This window comes from Haemaphysalis longicornis, unplaced genomic scaffold, assembly GCF_048455015.1.
Source record: "Haemaphysalis longicornis isolate Haplotype H1 unplaced genomic scaffold, Haemaphysalis longicornis Haplotype H1 scaffold_1, whole genome shotgun sequence".
Taxonomy (NCBI): Eukaryota; Metazoa; Arthropoda; class Arachnida; order Ixodida; family Ixodidae; genus Haemaphysalis; species Haemaphysalis longicornis.
This window is the reverse complement of record NW_027526203.1, coordinates 351466253-351486904: the sequence shown is the minus strand read 5'-3', so window position 1 is coordinate 351486904 and position 20652 is coordinate 351466253. Positions and strand designations below refer to the sequence as shown.

General features: G+C 50.7%; 1 protein-coding gene across 1 annotated transcript in view; it reads right to left on the bottom strand.

Annotated features, from left to right (window-relative positions):
• Positions 1-5072: 5072 nt before the first annotated feature.
• The window catches only part of LOC144154763 (uncharacterized), a 90813-nt gene continuing 75233 nt past the window's right edge, over positions 5073-20652 (bottom strand). Inside the window, exons 5-6 of the mRNA XM_077685878.1 lie at positions 16351-16483; positions 5073-5384 (exon numbers count right to left, since the gene is read on the bottom strand). Of these exons, the coding sequence (XP_077542004.1) occupies positions 5221-5384; positions 16351-16483 (297 nt within the window). The 3' untranslated portion in view covers positions 5073-5220. The remainder of the gene's footprint in view (positions 5385-16350; positions 16484-20652) is intronic.

Genomic DNA, 20652 nt, shown 5'->3' with positions numbered 1-20652 from the left:
TAGGGCGCGGAAAGGCGAAAAGAAGCAAAATAGAACCAAAACACTGCACGAGCCCCTATCAGCCACGCTGCGCACATCCCGTCAACGCCGCGGAGAAGCGGCGGCAGGCGGCGCAGCGATCGCGAAGCTCGAGGCGTATAGTGATGGCGTGGGCTGATCGACTAGTGTATAGTGATGCGTCTGCGTACCTAACGTCAGGCCGTTTCCCGTATGCAGTTCGAAGAGCTTGAACTCTTGCCTTGCGTCGTGCTTTGTTGTGGATGGGATACATGTTTTTTTGGTACTGGGGCGACAGTGATGTTCTCTCTAGCATGTAGAGGAATGTGTTGTTTAGCTTTATTGTCTTTCGGAACTTCGTAACCCAGTTTTCGGCGAAAACTGGGTTACGAAGTTTCGAAAAGGTGTGTCTTCCCGTCTTGGTGAGTTTTAGGCGTTCCAATTAACTCGTTTTGTGGGCTTCAGCCGATTCCTCCCAAGTGTTGTGCAGGCCTAATTGCAATAATTTGTCTGTAGGAGCAGTGAGGGGTAAACCGAGAGAAAACTTGTAGGCTTTTAGGATCAAGACATTAAGTTTTTCTTTTTCGTTATTTTTCAGGGCTAGATATGACGTTCCATACGTAATTCTACTCGTTATTAATGCTTGCACAATTTTAATGGTGTCCTTTTCTTTGAGGCCATGTCGGCGATTTGTGATACGGTGTATGAGATGCAGAACTTGATGAATTTGGGTTTGCTGGTTATGGAGCGTTGCCATGCCCCCTCCGTCTTTCTGTAGCGTAAGCCCTAGTAGGCGGATAGTTTTGACCTGTGGGATTGGAACGTAGTTTATTTAAGTTCTATGTCCAGAATTGGCGCCGGGGGTCGACCTCTGGTTCGTTTTTTAAGGAGCAGTAATTCGGATTTATCTGGAGAGCAGTGCAGGCCACGTCGGCGAAGGTACTGTTCGGTGGTTTGAATTGCTTCTCGCAAGACGTCTCGCTGCGTGCCGGCAAAGCCCGTGCGTGTCCATATTGTGATATCATCGGCGTAGATACCGCGACTGATTCCTGGGGTATTATTAAATTGTGGTGATATGACAGGGCCCTGGGGTGTTCCTTTCGGTGGTGTCGGCCGGCGAGCTTGTCTGTTCTCAGGTTCCCGATGCCAATTGTCGCTGTGCGGTGTTGCATACGGGAAGGCGTACCCGAGCCGAGCTCCGTCGCCTCCGACATGCGTGTGGTAGCTTGGGGAAGCGAGCGGCCAGCCAATGTTGATGCCTTGAACCAGACCAGAAGCCGAAGGCAAACTTAAATTGTTTACTGCATGACGAGAGATGAGCCAAAGCCAGATGAGAACAATGCCCCGACGGGCGAGCTTACAGCACAGGACTCGAGCAGAGTGACAGCATTGATTTACTGCTCCAACAGGAATAACTGCGCAAGGCACGTGGGCAACCCGCAAGTCATGCGGGTTACCCACGTGCCCTGCGCAAAACTTCGTGGCAAGCTAGTGAACGTGAAGGACAAGCTCCAAAAAGAAAAGTACCCTGGTGTCATTTACAAGATCCCGTGTGGCGACTGCGACTGCGTATACGTTGGTGAAACTGGACCCGAGACGCCTCAAGGAACACCAGCGTGACGTAAACAAAAAGAACATCACCGCGAATGCACTCGCCGAACACGTGGAAGCTCATAATCACAAAATAGCCACAATCATCGCAAAAAAAAAAAAAAAACGCAACGACCAGGCTCCTCGTTGAATCGCTTGTTATTCAAACGACATCAGATACCATCAACCGGACAGCGGGCAATATGCCCGGTATCTACGCGCGTTCATTACGACGCATTTTGAAAGCATGAAAACCGCGACGAAGTCTTGCCTCGCCTCATTGTGATCGATTCCGTAGGGGATCCGAAACGTCAATTTTATTCTTTTGACTTGGTCAGTGACCGCTACTTTGTTATGGAGTAGATCATTGGGTGGCTGCTAGGCTGAGCACATATAGGTAGGTCGTCTAACAGACAAAAAGTTGCAAGTGACATCTACGTATGGGTCTTAAGATGTGATTCTGATTGCAAGGTTTTACGCGCCGACGCAACGCAGGCGATGAGGCGCGCCGTAGTGGAGGGCTCCGGATTAATTTTGACCACCTGGGGATCTTTAACGTGCGCCGAAATCTCGTACACACGGGCGTTTTTGCTTTTCGCCTCCATCAGAAAAGCCGCCGCCGCGGCCGGGAATCGAACCCGCGACCTCGTGCTCAGCAGCGCAACGCCTTAGCCACTGAGCCACCGCGGCGGGTCGTCTTAAGATGTAAAACACAATCTTTGACTGCCAGGGAGCGTTTTCGAACGCAGTTGTATTACCGACCTATGGTTCACGAGCACTGAAGGTCAGCGGAGAGGAAGACTATCAGGGAGGGTTCTTAATCACCGTGGCCCAGGAGAGACAACGTCCATCTGCGTTTCTGTGGCTTAAGATGTAAGCGTAAAAGTTTGCGGCTGCGGACTGATTGTCAGTTTGAGCGAGAAGGTGCCATTTCAGTGTTTCAAAGGGTTTATTTATTCTTCGATGCTTAAAGGCCAACTGCACTCAAATTTCACCTTGGCCAAATTTACCGTGAATGTACAGTGCGTAACTAACTGGGACATGACCGGCAGCCCAGCGAAATGCGTTGTTAATCAGTTATAAAAATTTAAAATAGCTCCGTCGCAGGCGACGCTGCACCTGCCGGCGAAACGCGTAAACAGCCATGAAGCGGAAGTGACATTGCGGCCGGCCAGGTGCTTTTTCCTTCGGCCAGCCAGGAGAAGCGGTCGAGCTCCTTTGGGCGCTCTTCTAGAACTGCTGCGCAGGCGAAGCATTGCACGTAGCTAGGTTTGCTCCGGGCGGCCGGCCGCTTGCGTCCGCTCGGTCGCCGGCTGGGCCGGCTGCAACGTCACTTCAGTTTGGCCGTAAAGGCCGCGCTCTTCTCAGCTTGTTTCAAAATCGCCGATTTTTGATGGATGTTTGCGCCGTAAATACGCGTATTTCAGCTGTCATTTTGTATCATGAAGTCTTTTTAGGCAGACTATACGACAATAAGGTTTTCAAGAGGTCGAAATTTTGGGTGCATTTGGCCTTTAAGCCGGACTAAACATTTTGCTTTTTGCGGAAAGAGAGAGAGAGAGAGAGAGAGAGAGAGAGAGAGAGAGAGAGAGAGAGAGAGAGAGCATGAAGATCTTTGTTACGGAAGAATTAGTTAAGCTTTAGGGAAAAAAGGGTAAAGAGATGGTACGGAGCTCACAGGTGCATCCTGAAGTCTAGGGTGCCAGATGCAGCAGCTCCTTCCCTTGCATGCCTTCTCATCAGCTTACGCTGATATCGAGGTAACGAATTGTCTAAGCTTGTCCGCCGGAAGCGGAAGCCGCGCAGTCCTCTGAGAGGGTTGGTTGGCGAGTATTTTCCTTATTTCCCGGCTGCTTAGGGAAAATGGTGTATATGGGAGTAATTTGTGCAGAAATATTTCTCGGAGCTTACAGAGCTTACGGGAAAAGTGAAAAGTGCGCAATATGACACAGATTTGTGAGAAAGGAAGTAAGCGAAGCATATTGGAACTTCCAAATTTATTTGTAGGTTCCAGTGAGGTACATTAACGACCTAGCGTCGAATCTAAACATCAAGGTGAAGGTCACTGTTTTAAGGTACCTACATCTTTACGCTGTGGAACCTGGAGAGAGCTGGTGAACACAACCGGAGACACAGTCCAGTGTTGAAAAAAATGTTTACTCGATAAACGAAGAGAACAGTGTAGAGCCACGAGGCATTCAAAATAATAGTTTCCTGTCGCTTTATATATCTGAAGCCAGTAGACTTGCCGGTGGTATGCTTGGCAGAAGTGATAGGCAGTTCCTCGGCATGACCCTCACTGAGTCCTACACACGCGCCGCCGAGACGACCGCGAGCTGTGGACGCCCAGCCCAAACACTCTGTAAAGCCATCCTCCCAGCACATCTACGCCATGTAGGGGGAAGGGTGCCGGGCTGGCAGCGGGAGCAGTTGGAGCCCGCCGCTGCGGCCTGCGCTAGGCGCGGAGGACAACACGGAGAACATGATCGAACGCGGAGGAGGTGCACAGCTCGCTGCTGCTGAGGAGGACCACGGCCCTGATCCACCGGCTGTCGCTGGATTCCCATGGGGTCGCAGTGAAGCCATGGAGGCCGAGCTGACAGCCCCCTGGGTGCATCCAAGGGGTCCACCAGCCGAGGCCAGCTCCTCAGAACTGGCAGTAGCCGTGCGGCGGCGATGGCTAGCAGGAGCAGCATGGCCTGGCTCGCGGTCGGGAGGCCTCGCCCATTAACCGCACGGCCAGCTGGGAATGCGATGGAGAAAGTGGCCTTCACTGAGTGAGGCGAACATCACAAGATGGCGGGGCCGTGAAAAGGGAAAAAGACACCCTCAACAACATCTTCGCCATTTCCCCAAAGCCAGAACGTCGCCGATTGCCGTTGAGTGGGTAGATTACTTTGACTACGGGCGGCTCGCCCCAACTGTGGGATGAGAAGTACCACATTTCCTGGTATGCCTCTGTACTGTTCTTGCTTCTTATTAAAAACACATAGCTAGACTGATATTGGGTTTGTTGAAAAACGACACGTAAACGTACAACCTAGCGCGAGTGCGCTTCTCTTTCTTCTGCCACTTGACCGCGCGTCCCGTGCCGTCGCTCCGGCCGCCCGTGTTTACGTTTGGGTTTCGGTTTACAAAGCGTGCGTCCAGGGACGGTGGCGCCGTCTGGTTTCTCCGCTAAACACCACAGCCTCGTTGAAAACCTTGAAAGCACGTGGCTCGAGTGAAAAATGGCTGCTCTGCAAACCCCGCCTGAGGTGTTCCAGCCCTGGAATTATTCCAGCTATTCCGATAGCTACATTCATCGCGATCTTAAAAACACGTATAATTTTCATCGCTGAGGAGACTGATACCGCCGCGAATGTGTAATAAAAACAACTTGGGCTCACCTCAGCGTCGTTCAATTTAACTGCGATGGAAATAAGTGGTCGCGATTTGTGGAGGAGCGAAATTGGAATAAATGTGATTATTTAAAAATAAAGTACTAAGCTGTCGAGCGCCCAGGCTGGGCCACTTCGCATAGAATGACCAGCTTAATATCATATAGAATGACCAGATTAATATCCAGAATTATCCGACAAATTGTAATCGATTCGGAGATTAAGTAGTCAGGAAAAATACCGCCTTCAACCGTCAACTGTAAAATAAGCGCACAAGTGCTTGCCTCGCGGACGGCCAGCACAAGCAGCAGAAGGCTCGTGGACGGCCGGAACCACTTCCCAGCATGCGTCGCAAGTGCAGAAATCCGGAGGCGAGGCACTCCGAGGCTGAGCTTGCCGTGACAGTAGCGGCGGCCCCTGAAACACAAACACATCAGCCTCCTGGCACACCGAACCACAGAATAGACTAGCCAGCGCATCCTTTTCTTTGACTGCTAAAAATAAAACAAAGATTGCAAATAAAAAATGTTTGGGGTCTCTTTCCTACAGTTAAGAACACGAAAAGAAAGGAGAGCTTAATTCCTTTTCGATTGGAAGCAGCTCTAGTTTCGTTTTTTTTGCACACCCATGACGGGATGCCCGCAAATGTTTCAAAGTTATAGCCGCAGGTTCACTAATGAAAATAGACTTTGTATCGGTTTGTTTCTTTGCAAAGACGTTGAAAGGTGATAATGTTTCGGACGCTGCCAGGAATTGTCCCGAATTCTTTAAACCGTGACTATGTTTCGTATTGAGTAGAGTTTCCGAAAATACATCTTAATTTCAACTCTTGCCTTCGGTGAACACCAGAGTGACAAGACGGACAGGATGCCAGATCTCGCTGTGTGGAACAGATAGCACACAAGTTTCAAACTAGAGCGACTGCGTGCCAAACGTGCATCGTTATGCGGGGCAGAATCACCTGTGCCTGCGCGTTTAGTGCTAAGGGGTAGTATACCCAGCACCGTGTCGGGGTACACAAACTTCTGCGACATGGTAACGTTGAACACAAGCGCCCGTCATCGGTCGCAAAGCCTTACAGTCGTCACCCGCCGCGGTGGCTCAGTGGCTAAGGTGTTGCGCTGCTGAGCACGAGGTCGCGGGTTCGATTCCCGGCCGCGGCGGCCGCTTTTCTGATGGAGGCGAAAAGCAAAAACGCCCGTGTGTACGAGATTTCGGCGCACGTTAAAGATCCCCAGGTGGTCAAAATTAATCCGGAGCCCTCCACTACGGCGCGCCTCATCGCCTGCGTTGCGTCGGCGCGTTAAACCCTACAGTCAATCAGTCAATCCTTACAGTCGTCCATCATGCGTGGCTGCCCCATGGCGCATGCTGCCGTATCCCAAGAAGCAAATAGGTTGAACAATCCGGGTATGGGACCATTACATAAACGAATACTCACTACAACGTATTGATGAGTGTATTAGTAAAAGCTTACAGACTACAATGCAATGTTTAGTCGGGCCACACTGTATCTTGCAGAATAAAAGGGAGTATTTGCACTAACGTATGCACAGAAGGTATCGCACTCGCGTGTTGCAATGCCGATTTACGTTCTGTGGCGATTTTTCTTTAAAATATTCGGAAAGAGGATTTGATGAGGAATTTCGCAGCATTTTGTTTATATTTTGGCGCACGGGGAGCTAAAATTTATATTAACTTGGAGAGATTAGCAGTGCATGTATGTATCATTGCACGAGATTGTTACTATGACGTGAGCACTTAAAGGAGCCATGAAGAGAAAACAAAAGTTTGTTTTATTCGAAAGATTAGTTGTTTCATAGTACCCTAAGCGCTTTCCCGGAAGCAAATGATGCTTTATTCACTGAGAAATAAGGCAATTTAAGCCAAAATTTTAAATCTCCCGCTAAATTGCACATTTCGTGACGTGGACAATGGCGTCATACGAGCCGGTCCATGAAACAGATACTTAGTATGTCGACTCCATATAGCACCCACACGCGGGAATCAAACATGAACCGGAACTCGTGCCGAAACCGAGACCGCGGCCATTTTAAAAATACTAGTAAAACCTAGTGCACCCGCAGCCCTAGTCATGGAATCGCCTCATCCGGAGAACAAAACTCTCGCCGAGAAGCTCGTGCTTGCATTTAACAACCTCACACCACTTGAACGCTCAATGCTTCTAAGTGCACGAGCGGCAGGAGTTGTGGGATACGCGGATGGACCGGAAAGCGACCATTCCGCGATAGCCACAACAGACGAACGGCCAGCCGTCGGCACCGCTGCCTCGTCAGCCCCGTCGCGACGGACGAATACAGACTGGTACGTATGTGCCGTATTTTTATTACGGTTAATAATATTCAATTTCAGTAGCAGTATCGCTTGTGCCAGTTGGCCGGTGTCGTGTATGGAAAGCCGTTCGCGCGAGCTCTCTGTTCCGACCAGAAAGATACGAGCGCGGTGTGTACGGCATTTTTTTCCCCAAAGTCAGAGCGATTTGACGAAGTCGGCGACGAGCGCCAGCATGTCCCAGGGGTGAGCTAACGTAAGTGTCCCTGCCGTAATCACTTCCTCGGAAATGAAGCGAGCACACTCGTACTTCCTTTAGCTCTCTTTCTCCTCTGTTTGTTAAGTTCACAAAACGTAGCCACTTGCTTCGCCGAGATTCGTCATTGGGCAGCACATGAAAGGAGATCTCCTCACCGGCGGAGATGTCGCACTCCCTCGACGATTCGCCCGTACTACATGGGCATTTCAAAACGCAGCAACGAAATTTCATTGTAAAGTACTCGAACAAACTGAAGTTTTCAGTTGTTGTAAACTGGAAACGAGCTCCTAACAACAGCAGCAAGCCAAAACCATTCCGAAACTTCTGCAACGACTGTCACTGTCTCGTCGCTGCTTGCTGTTCCTTACTCCCCTCGTTTCTATTTTTACCTTTGCTGGTTGGCGATATGACGGCCAACCTCCTGTGAAGGGATTACGATACCAAGCAAGGTCGCGGCTGTGCGAGCTGGGACGGTTCGTTGGCCCCGAAGAGCCTCCAACCCGAAAATTCGTCTGCGCGACGGTGGCGACGGTGAGATGTCGAGTTCGGCTGGCGGTAGTTTCGTACGCATTGGCGTACACACTTGCGTGTTTATTCGGAACTTCAACCGTTTACTCCACCGTTCTTAGTGTCATAAAAGGAATGTGCAGTAGGTTTAACGGGCATATAGCTCACTATGCAAACTGGTAAGCCCTGCCTAACTTGCGTTTGCTTTTGCCGGCCTCCGCCAATCGCAGAGCATTCTCGTGTGACATCATAGCTTCTGCTGCGGGAAATGAGCTGGTGGGTCGCATGGTCATTCCCTTTTTTCCTAATTATGTAGCTTATTTGAGCGAAGCTTGTGTTAAAAGTGGTGTCAGTATGGTTCTAACGAGGCAATCTTTCGAATGAACCAAACTTGTGTTTTCTCTTCATGGCTCCTTTAAGGAGCCGAAAATTTCGTTGCAGTTGTTGGTTTGTTGGTCCCGTGTGGCTTGCGCTTAAGACTTGCTGGCGGGAGCTTCACTTCGAAGCGGAGGGCCGTTTGAAGGCGCCGTAAAGGTTGAAAGGAATGTTTCTGGGTTAGATGGCGGCTCGAGTAGTGCAGGAGCTTTCCCTTGTGTTTACTCGACCCTGCGGTAAAGTGTAGCTGCAGCTACACTTTCTTTTCTACATTTTCTTTGGGCAAGCCTTGTACGACGCGGGATGTGGGCCATTGCATTTCGCCCATCTGGGTTGGGTGCGCGATGTACGGTCTTGGTGAGAGTGGTCCCCAGAACATACCCTACAGCGAAGTTTTCCCTTGCGGTTCTTGGCGATATGGCCATGTCTCAAAGATTTGAAGCACTGCGTGGCCGATCTAATGTATTCTGTGACGGGGACTCTATAAAATCCAAGGAATACGCCAGCTGTCATTGCGGAACCTGGCTTGAACTCTAGATGACGGAGCACGGGCGACTTTCAGCGACGGCCTTGTTTTCATTCCGTGAGTAGGTGACTTGGCGACGGGCAGATGTTACGCCTTGATCGCGCAGGTAGTTCCCCAGTTCCCCATTCGTGTACTCGAGGGGCACGCCTTGAATTTTCCCGTACGTCACCATGTATGACTGCGGCACGCGCGTGTCGACTTTCATACCCGCAAGGATGCAGATGCGAAGGAGTCGGTTAACGGCACTTAGCGACGACACGATCACAATGAGGCAACCATCTTTGCATGAGGCGATGGGTCAAAACTTTTAAGTGCGAATGCACTTTATAAGCGACCCCAAACCTTCCACCGCCGGCGGCGGCGGCGGCGGCGGCGTCCGCAGTCCTCCTCTCCCTAGCAACGGCGTGGAGCGGAGAGGAGCGTCGGTAGCAACGGCGCGGTGACGTCACTTCACCACGTGACCGCGCTCGCTCCGCCTCCTCGCCGTGGCTGCGCGGGTGCGCGCCGCTCCTCGCGCCGTGACGTCATGGTATGACGTCACAGCGCGCCTCCTCTCCCCAGCAGCTGCCGCGCGCCTCTCTCTCCACCGTGGCGTCACACTCTCTCCTCTCCCCCTCGCTCGGCTGCAGCTGCCGTGCGCCGCTGTCCCTCTCCCCTTGCGCTCGCCTCCTCTCTCAGCCACCTGGCTCGGCGCGCTCGGCGCGGCGTACCCCCCTATATATGCAGCGATAAACTGCCAGACCTCCGTGGGTCGGCTCGCGCGCGCTCACGGGCGAATGCCAACGGATTTTAATTTTACTCCCCCTCATAGCATCACCCCGTGCATTCGCACTTAACCATGTTCACCCTCGGGGAAATGCTTGGGAGTTTTTAAATGCAGAGCATTTCAGTAACTCACGATGTCACCCGCGTTGGCGTCCGTAGTCCGCACGCTCACTGCGCATGCGCGTCGAGTCGAGGCGATATAGCGAACACTCTCTCGCGAGGGGCATTGGATTGGATTCGAACACTCTCTCGCGAGGGGCATTGGATTGGATTCGATTGGATTGGCTTGGGTTGGATTGGCTTTGCTTGGATTGGATTGAATTGGATTTGGATTGGATTGGATTAAAGTGGATTGTGTTGGATTGTGTTGCGTCATAGCCGCGGCACGTTGCGTCATAGCCGCGGCAGACGCGCTGGGGCCGGCGCATGTGCAGTACTCTCTCTTCCGCGGTTTCCTCTCCTTCGGGCGCGCTGCGCATATAACCGGTGTGCCGTTCTCCGGCGAAGCAACATCCGCGCTTGGCTCAAACACCTAGAGTCCACGCCGCTTTACAAGTACGCCGACGTCATCGACTGGGATCGGCTTACGCAGTCCCCTCAACGTATATAAGCGGCGGAGAGCGCGTTCGGAATTCAGTCAAGGGCGTCTTTGCTTGGCGTTCGCTTGACGTAACGCTTTGCTTGACTCGAGTAGATGCGACGCATTTACTCGAGTTCCCCCCGTGGGAAGATGCGGGCGGCTTTTTTCTTGCGTCGTTGCCACGACCTCAGACGCCAGTAAGTTGGGGTTGAATCGCCACAAACTGAAACCTTCGGCTGATTTGTCTTCGTGTAAGTGACCATTGTGAACTCTCCTTCATTCATGTCCCTGTCAGTCCTGTCAGAAGACGCATTCCGACTAACTGGTTATTGGTCCACTTGGTCCACTTGGGGTAGGTAGACCCTGGTTAGGTGCGTCCATTACGGCAACATGAGCGCAGGCGATGGCGGCACTCTGCTGAACTGCAGGCACCGTTGGCAGCTACGCTTAGGGCTGGTGAAGTGGTTTTGAAAGTGGGTAAATGCTTGTTTTTTACAATTAGTATGTTGGATAGTTTATGACTGTAAAAAAAATTTCGTCATATCTCGCTTGGGGACTGAGATATTCGTCGATAAAGTTGACCCGACGCCCCGCCCACCGCTCGCGGCTGTGCCGCCGGAAGAGCGAGAAACCGAGAGGCAGCGACCGGAAGTAGCGTCATATTCGGAAGACGGCCAGCGGCGTGCGCCGCCGCTTCGCTGTGTCCCAGTTTTCTCAGCGAAGTTCCGAATTAAGCAGACGTGCAATGTGCCCTTTATTAATCTCAATTGTGTAGAGTTGCTACCGCGTGGATTTTCAATCGTAATGCTACTGTGTGCTTCCCCAAAGCGACTCCTAGATACCAGAGATTTCCTACCCGAGCGCCCGTGGCTACTACATTGCCTTCACGAGTAGTCGCAGGGTCGGCCGTGTCGTCGGGTGCTCTGTGCTTCATACGCGAAGAGACTGGCTCGAACAAATATGCAGGTACCCCTAGTTCCTGACCCATTATTATAAGGGGATTAAAAAATTCGTGGGACCGCAGCGCTCAGGGCTTCGCGAACTTCTTGCTCGTTTTGCCGATCGACGTTGTTGGCTGTGACGGAAACTGAGCTGAGTAGCTAGATTTTAAGAAGAAATCAAGCAAGCTGAAAGCATGAAGCGTTTTCTGCGCGCGGAAGCGCTCCGCACACTCGCCGGTCGTGCATTCCTGTACGGCGCACGAAACGGCTCGCACGCACCACGCATATGCCGGGGCAGCGAACACTCTTCGCTGCCGGCCAGAATCAAGGCCGTCGCCAAAAGCAAGTGAACGTGCGAGAGAGTGGATGAATAGTGTGGTGAAAAATTGTGCTAGGGATTGTCATCCAAGGTGATTTTGAAAGAGGTGATCGAATTTGTATCGCGATGCGGAGCGCCGACCGGTCGCGCAGCGCGTCGTCGGCAGCAACCTGCCCGAGCACGAGATGCGGCGAGAGGCCGACGGATGGCGTTACCTGCGCGCAAGAATGAACATAGCACCGATGGCTAGAATGACTATTAACGTGAAAATAAGGTTCGCACGCGAGAAATGGGATGATAGTGCGGTGAAAAACTGTTTTAAGGATAGTCATTCGCGATTGTAGAGGTAGCAGTGACCAAATATCGGTCTCGGTGCTAATATAAAGTTCCCAACCTCCGAGGCGATCCGTGCAACCGAAGCTGGCTGGAGTTGTTCGGGAAGGTGTTTTTCTAAAGTTCGTCGGCGACAAGTGTGCTGCGTTTCCGCTACCTTTCGGGTGACCACAACAGTTCGGTTCTCCTATTCTAAAACTGCGTTTGTGCAGCACTGACACGTTCCGCTGACCGGCCGCGCAGCGACCCGGCACCAGCACCTCCGCGCGACGCAGCGACCGGCCGCTCGCTAGCTGCTGCTTGTACGCATCGCAGGCCGCTGCACACAGCTTGTTGTACCGCCTGCCCGAATGCAAAAACAAAGTCGCACATGCGAAGAAGGGGATGATGGTGTGTCGAAAAAATGTGCCAGGAGTTGTGACTAGCGGTGGTGGTAAAAGCGGCGAACCAATATCGGCACAACTTCCCTGCACCCGAGAAGCATAAGTCGGCCATGAGTCGTCGGGGGAGAACCTCTTTCTCAAGCTCGCCGCGAGCGAACTTGTTGCGCTTATACTTCCCTCAGGCTCTCATATTCTAAGGAAAGATTGTGTGAACCCTCCATTCACCAGAGGTCCTTCTGGCCCGTATCTGAACGGGAACAGAATGAGATCGATGAGATCTCCAGGCCGAGCGGTCACGGCAGCGCCGGCACTTCCGAATATGACGTCATCTGCAGCCGGCCAATCCTGAAAGGCAGCCAGCGCTCTGACCGCGCCGCCGGGCAGGCGTCGTTTATTTTGACGAAAAAAGATGGTTTGGGTGTATCTACACATAAAATAAACATGTTTTTCGAATTCAGCGTCAAGAAAACCATAAAGTAATGCCCCCAACAAAATTTTTTTGAAAAGCTCTTCACCAGCCCTTTAAGCCGTTTGACGCGCTGAGTCCGCCTTTTCTGAAGTGGCTTTAATAAGGTTGTAAGGAGGCCGGGCGAAGGATTGTAGGCGCTGCGTAAAAACACGGCAACCAAAACGCGAACGACTGCAGCGCGGTGGTGGTGGTGGTGGTGCCAGAAGATATGGCTCATACCCACTCAGGGGGATGGCCAGGAAAGGGGCGCTCACCGAGAGAAATTAGATAGTGATTAAAGGAACACATTTAAGGAATGAAATTAAAATAGGCCTTTAGGGGGAAATATAACAAAAAAATAGCCCGAACATGAGACGTAGCACCAGGAAGTGTTGAAACTGTAATAAAATCAGAACTTTAAAAAAAAATTAAAGGAAAGAAAACATGAAAAGTATGTAGAGAAATAAAACACGAAGGGAAGTTGGTGAAGGAGAGGCAGCGGGCGGGAAGGCACTGATAGCAGTGATCTTAATAAACGCTGGGATCTTTTTGAGGGCAGCCCGGCATGGCCTGGGGATAGCACGGGAGACGATCAGATTCCGAGATGAATAAGTGTACGGCGGAGCAAAGATCTGCACGGCTAAAACCCAGCGCCTTCGCCCCGAACGATAAGATTAGAGGAACAGACAGTGGGAGGCCAATTGGTGAAAGCAACCAGCCGGCTAAGCCGATCTTCGTTCTTCTCTCCTTGGAGAAACGATGCTGTCGTAAAAGGCTTGTACATCTTTGGGAGTACTCTGAACATGCAAGTGGAGTCGCTATAAAGACGGTGATTTTGATAATTACGCCGTCGATAATGTCAGTTGTAGCCGGGGTGACTTAGTCCATGTATGCGACTCGTCTTTTCCGCACGACATGCACATTTGACCGCCCCGCGTAGCAGGGGCTTGCGAACCCTTTGCGGCTGATGGCGCCCGATTTGAAACGACATTTGTGAACGTGAACTCGGCCGCATTTCGCCGCATCGTGGTGTGGAACGTAGGGCTCGCTCGCCGCTTCAAGTTGGTTTTTTACGCCTCACTGCAATCACGCGATAAAGTGAGACACGCCGCATGCGGACATAAAAATAGGTGTGCGTCCACTTCAGCTGTGAGAGTGAATTGTTTGACATTAGTACACGTACGCCACGAGGTAATCCGTCGGCTAACACAGCGCAGCGGGTACGTTCTGTACTGCGCGTTGATGAGGGCAGCCTTTAAGGCGAAAGCCCCAAGTGCCCCATTCTGGGAACAACTGTCGTTATCGTCGTTGTCCGGTCAAGAAAGGGCCCCCGCTGTGAAGAGTAAATGAAAACTCCATGATAGAGGGATTTGATGGGATTTAAACCCGGGTCTGCACAGTGTCATCCCGAGTTGCTACGAATGCGCGATGTCTGCACGTTGCCAGCGGCAGAACAAAAGTTGTTCTCGCTGTTCGTGTTCCTTTCGGCGGGCCATATATCCATCGGGGGATCAGCCAGAAATACGGAGCTGGCTAAAATGCCCGCTTCGCAAATTTAACAGAACTTTGAACGGTGCCTAATGGTCCGAGAGTAGGGCGTCCTGCGTGACACCTGAACGGGATGGCACGTGATTAGAACAACAGAAGCCGATCCATATAATTCGCGTTAAAAGACAAAGAAAAGAAAAAGAAGAGACCCAAACACGACGCAGCTGAAAGAAGGTATGTGTTTTGTATTCGTACGTATGAGGAAGTATTCGTAAGCATTCGGAAGCACTTAACTGGTCCGAGGAATTTTCGAACTCGAACCAAAACAAAATTTCGGGTGTGCGCCTGCTGCTCAATAGCGCCTTAAACTTTCCTTGCCAAGTTTCTTCATAAGCTCGAATGTTAATTTTGCAGTATGCAAACACCAGTATAAACGCCAGTGCCTCCCGCTGCCACCCCTGCCCATCGCCCCCCCCCCCCCCCCCCCCAAAAAAAAAAAAAAAAACGACGCAAAGCGTTTTAGTGCGCAGTACTTAAGTGCCCGGCCGCTCTACTGTGGTTTGCGGCTTCGTCGACATCGTAACCAAGCGAACGAAGGAAACACTGAAAACAGAAGGAAAAGGAGCAGGAAAGTGTAGCGAAATTGCGACGGGGAGGGCGGTATGCCCAGGCGGTACCTCGGAAGCCCAGCACGCACTGCGAGATGCACGTACATAGGTGCTTCGGCGTCCTCCTCATTGCTCCTTTCTCTTTCAATGAAATAACTCTCTCTCCTGTTCGTTGCGGGGCTCATCCGAACCATGTGAGATTTGCGCGGGAGGCTCAAACACGACTTACAACACCATGCTCGGCGGCGGCGACCCGCTGTGAGATAACGGCAGAGAAGCGCCCGCCGCGGTGCGTTAGTTGATCACGCGATCACTTCCCGAGACGCAGCAGCTACGCGCCGTGACCCAGAAGACTGCAGTTCGCGCTGCGCAGAAATTTCGCCTTTTTTCTTTGTGGTATTCCTTATCTAGCTGTGCTGATAGGTCGCTATTCAGCAGACATTAACGGTTTAGCGAACGGGCTGGACAAGGCAGACACCATCGGGAGCGCTTGGTGTAGGTAATTTTATTCTAAACTTTTTATCAGCTAAATTAGTATATCGAAGGTGACGCTATCATTTGCACCTTAATTTCGCACTAACCGCCACTGGGGTACTTGTATTGCGCTAAACGCCATTTGTTGCACATTCACTATTTTTTAAAAACTAACCTGTACAGGTACACGTGATAATTTATAAAAACAGGTTCAAAGGCGAAGCTGTTTACAAACATATACTGAATGTCTAGAAAAAGACAGGGCTTACAAGAATATTGTTGAAAAGTGCGGAATATGACCTAGGTATGTCAACAAGAAAGCTAGCCAAACATTTACGCCTAAATTTATCCCGAGGTTGCAGTGAGCTACATAACTGACCTAGCGACGAGGCTAAGCATCAAGGTCAAGGTCACTGTTGTAAAGTACCTCATATGCTTACTTCACGCTGTGGAACCTGTAGAGAGTTGGCGATTACAACCTTGAAACACAATCCAGTTTTGCAAAAAATTTTACTCTATACATGAAGAGGAGAGTGTCGAGCTAAGAACGCAATCAAAACAATATTGTCGTGTCTCTTTACATGTCTGAAGCCAGTATAATTGCAGTTCCTATGCTTGGCTTGTCTGATAGGCAGATCCTCGTCATGAAAAATGCCATGCAAGTCCTGGCTGAATGGTTAAGGCAACCCTTAATTCCTCCAGCTATGCCGAGAATTACATTCATCGCAGTCTTTGGAACACGCATAATTTTCGTCAATGAGGACATTGATACCACAAAATATTTTTGATAAAAAAGAGGTTTGGGCTCACCTCAGCGACGTTTTATTTAACAGCGGTAGAACCAAGTGGTCGCCATTTGTGAAGGAGCTAAATGGGGAATAGCTGAGATTTTTTAAATATATATTAACGTGAAGAGCGTTCGGCACGGGTCACTGGGCATGGAATCACCCACTAATATTGCGGACTGTCCGGCAATTTGTCACAATCAATGCGGAGATTTTGTGGTAAGGAAACATGCAGTCACTACTTCTGTGTTCCGAGTGAGAAATAGCCTTTAATTGTAAAATAAGCATGCAAGCGCTTGCCTGGCGGACGACCAGCACAAGCAGCAGGAAACTCGTAGTCAGCCGGAACCACTTCCCAGCATGCGCCGGAAGTCCAGAAATCCGGACGCGAGGCACTCCGAGGCTGAGCTTGCCGTGACAGCGGTAGCGGCCCCTAAAAGGCGAACACACTGAACCACAGCACAGACTATCCAGCGCATCCTTTTCTTTGCAAAAAATACAACAAATAATGCCCAAAAAAATTGTTTACGGTCTCTATGATCCAGTTAAGAACACATGAAGAAAAGGAAGTCGAAAACCCCTGTCAGACGTGCCTATTTAAGTGTACTTCCGCCGAGTGAACTCGGGCTTCCCAAGTGACACTTAGGGTGCGCGCTGCTAAACGACGAAATAAAGCGCCCTTGGCCGTGATGTCAGTGACGATTGCCGGCGTAAATATTGCGCAAAAGTACTTGAAATTCCCCCTCCTTATCCCGTGAGGAATAATGCAAACGTTTCGTTGTGTTTGCATTGTTTAAAATCGCAATCGGCGCCTCGCACAAGACCACAAAAAACAGAGTCGGGACGGCGACTGAACACCGGCGCTGATATCTTCACTGTTATTCACTGCGCAGTGAATGACAGCAGCATTATTGTTCGGAGGAAATTATCTGAAAGCGTTGAATACAACAGAAATAGGCTGAAGCAGGAACACAATCACAGGGCCACAAGAAACCATTTACGAGAACGCCGCAGGGAACGGCTGCCATGGAGCAAAACACCCACCAGGCGGCGCTGGCACGTTGTTGAGAGAGAGGTTATTTTCTTATTTTTCATTGCTGCTTCAATGTTGTAAAAGTAAATAAGCGATATATCTATAACTTTTAATGTTACGTATTATCATCTAAACGCTCGCGGTTTTAGGTTAATTTTTCCGATTTTCGGACTTCTGTTCACGAGATTACTCACTCGGCGAGCTGGCACCGGTAAAGTGTGTTTGGGGAGCACACTCAGCTTGAAGTGCGTTCCTTGTAAAGTGTCATTCGCGTTTGCCGTTTAGCTGTTCCCGAATGACATTTTAGCCGAGTGCACTCTGTGTAATTAAGTGCACTTAAAAAGGCACGTTTGACAAGGGTATAATTCGGAGCCCTTTCGATTGGATGCGACTCTAGTCTTCGTTATTTTGCACACCCATGACCGGATGCCCTCAACTGTTGCAGAGCTATATATCCGCAGTGACATATGTTCAGTAAAACAAATTAACTGTGCATCTCTTTCGTTGCAGAGACATAAGGTGGCAACGTTTCAGACGCTGCCAGTAAGTGTCCCTTATTTCTTAAATCATGCTTCATATTTCGCAGAGTTTCCGCAAATAGTACATCTTAATTTCAACTACCAGGCCATTTCTCGCAATTTTATTGTCAGCACAGATGACATTCAGAGTAGAGCACTGCACGGGCCTGATTTTAAGGCCCGAGCCCGGCCCAAGCCCGCTTCGCGAAGCCCGACCCCGACCCGGGCCCGTAACACCTAGCCCGAGCCCGGTCCGGGCCCGGGCATTCATAAGTGAGCCTGGCCCGAGCCCGGCCCGGGCCCGCCATCTCAAGCCCAGGCCCGGCCCGGCCCAGTGATTTATTTTTTGGCCTAGGGAGGGCCCGCGCGTGTGTGACCAGGCCCGGTCTTTGACGCTGAAGAAAGTTTGTTTATTATATTCCGGGCGATCAGACGGAGCATCTAGCCTGTACAAGCACGTCATGAACTGAACGCAAGAAATAAGGGTTTAAAAGTGCACGTAGTTTAGCTTTCACCGTTTGCAGTTCACGCCACATCGGCGTAATAATAGCTCGTATTCTTAGACGAGAGACATCATCACCTTTGATTACCAGACTCTTGGCAACTTCACGTAGTCGTCTCGGCCACAAGTTGGTATTGCTGAAATTTTTTGATCCGCAATAGAATCAACGAGTATGTACGCTCGTTGAAGTACTTCACATGCAGTGGTCGTTAAGTGGTGGTGTTTCTCTGGCATGCGTGTTTGATTCCCGGCCACGGCAGCCGCATTTTGATTGGTGCGACATCTAAAACACACGTGTACATAGATAGATATAGGTGCACAGCTCCAGGATATCCGAATTAATTCCTTCCCCTCTTGGGCATTCCTTGGAATCGTATCTTTGGTATGTTATACACCAAAATATAAAATCTTGATGCAGTACAAGAAATGTCATTAAAATTGCAGTATAGGGACCATCAGACTTAGAAAAACACGTTTTTAAAATAATGCATAAAACAGCAAGGAGCGCGCAAAAATAAACCAAGAATATTCATTTTGATGCTCGTTTCTACACTTCACGTCGGACCTATTAACGGCCGTGCCTATGAATTGAAGCCCGAGCACGGCCCGGGCCCATGGCGTCGAGCCCGAGCCCGGCCCGGGTTCGGGCGGCCCGGCCCGGCCCGCGGGCCGGGTCGGGCTTGGGCTTTCGGGCCGGCCCGGGCCCGTGCAGTGCTCTAATTCAGAGCACATATCAAAACCGACATAGGGTGGTTTTTCGCGCCAGGTTGAGCCATCTACCGGTTTTTGTGCGCGCTATCTTTTTAGAGTGCTTGTCAAACGTAACACGAGAACGTTTGTCTTGTTATGTCGTTGAAATCCCCTGTCTTGAGCCAGCGCACAGAACAACATATACTGGATGTCACAAACATGACGTAAAACGAATCATGGTCCAGATGGGTTGAACTTTTTAAACACCACATTCATAAATTCATAAATTACCGTTTTAGAGATGGCTAGATGAGAGGGGGTTTATTTCCTTTGGAGAAATGCATGTAGGCTCCGTAAAATCAACAAACTGTGGACAATGATTGTGTCGATTGCTGAGATGTGGTTTTTAGTAAAGGGGGGGGGGGGGGGGGCGATGGAGTAATGCGAGGGAGTAAGACTACTTAAAGGGGCACTGACACAAAAATTTAGCATCTTGTTTTTTTCGTTGCGATAAGTAGCTAGTGACCTACTTATAACCTGTAGAAACCTCATTTGCTTCAGCGTGCGACGGTTGTTTAATTAGAGGGATTTTAAATGCGGCCAGTCGCAGTTTCGGTTTCAGCGAGTGCCGCGAAACGATGGATTTTGTGGATTTTGTGTGAACAAAGCTGACCACGTGACCGTCGGAGGGATATCACAGAGCAGAGCCGCCGTAGCACTGTCGAATCCGCATCGACGGCAGTTTCTGCGAATGCCCCCACGTACTGATCTCGTGAGGCGCCTAATTAAAAAGCGACCGTGGATGTGACGCAGGCGCTGCGAGTGCAAATGCTACCGCGGCTAAAGAACGACGCGCGACGCTCGAGGCGGTGGGTGGCAAGACGCGCGCTGGGAGCAGCCGGCCGGTCTGCCTACAGGTCCGCCTACAGATGTGTTCGGCTCAGCACTGCGGCGGATATTCGAGTGCCGCTCTCGTAAGCGGTGCAGATGACAATTTTTAATGCAACCCGCCATCGCATCATTAACTCCTTTCTCATTTAGGCCACTATGGTCGGGACTTGGGGACAATTTCGTGCAGCGGTAACAAGCTATCACTCGAGCTAGCTGCGCCGGCCTGGGCCACTTCGCGGCCGTGGCCGCCGCCTGCACAGCGACCGTGCGGCTAGCTCAGTGGGCTTTTCGTGCCTCCGGCGCGTTTTCGCATCCAATGGTAATAAACAGTAATAGAAACAGAGGGCCTGGAATCGCTGTAGAACTTTGGTCGCGGCCAGCTGCCCGATTAGCTGACGAAATCACGGCGCCTCCGCCGCCAACGATCGGGTCGTTCGTTCTCGAGAGCAGAAGCTCCGCCCTCCGGCCCTCCGATTGGAGCGGCGAGCCGGGCGAGCCCGCGTAAAACGCCGGTAGTGCGGAAGCGGCAAACACAAACTCGTGACGTGTTTGGATGTTGTTTATTTACAATTGCGCGTGGTCCTCTGCTGGCTGCTCGGTTGCGTTTCGCACACTTCAAAATTGATTTTAAATATGTTCTAGGCTGTATTCGCCTCTGATATTTTGCAGATGATGTATATGTGTTCCCACCAATCTATCTCCGACGTTATCTCGCCTTCAAAATTTTGTGTCAGTGCCCCTTTAACAATGTTACTGGCCCACTTTGACCCCTTTACAACAATGATCTTGCATTTCGGGGTACAGCGCGAAAAGAAGGAAACACAAAGAAAGTGAACAGGACAAGCGCTGAAATGATTCCAGCATTTCCAGTGAATGATTCCGCTGAAACGGTAACAACAATGGTTCGCCATTCAGGTGCATTTGGGTGCAGCAGTCCCACGGGTGTTCTAAATATTGTTGAATCGAGG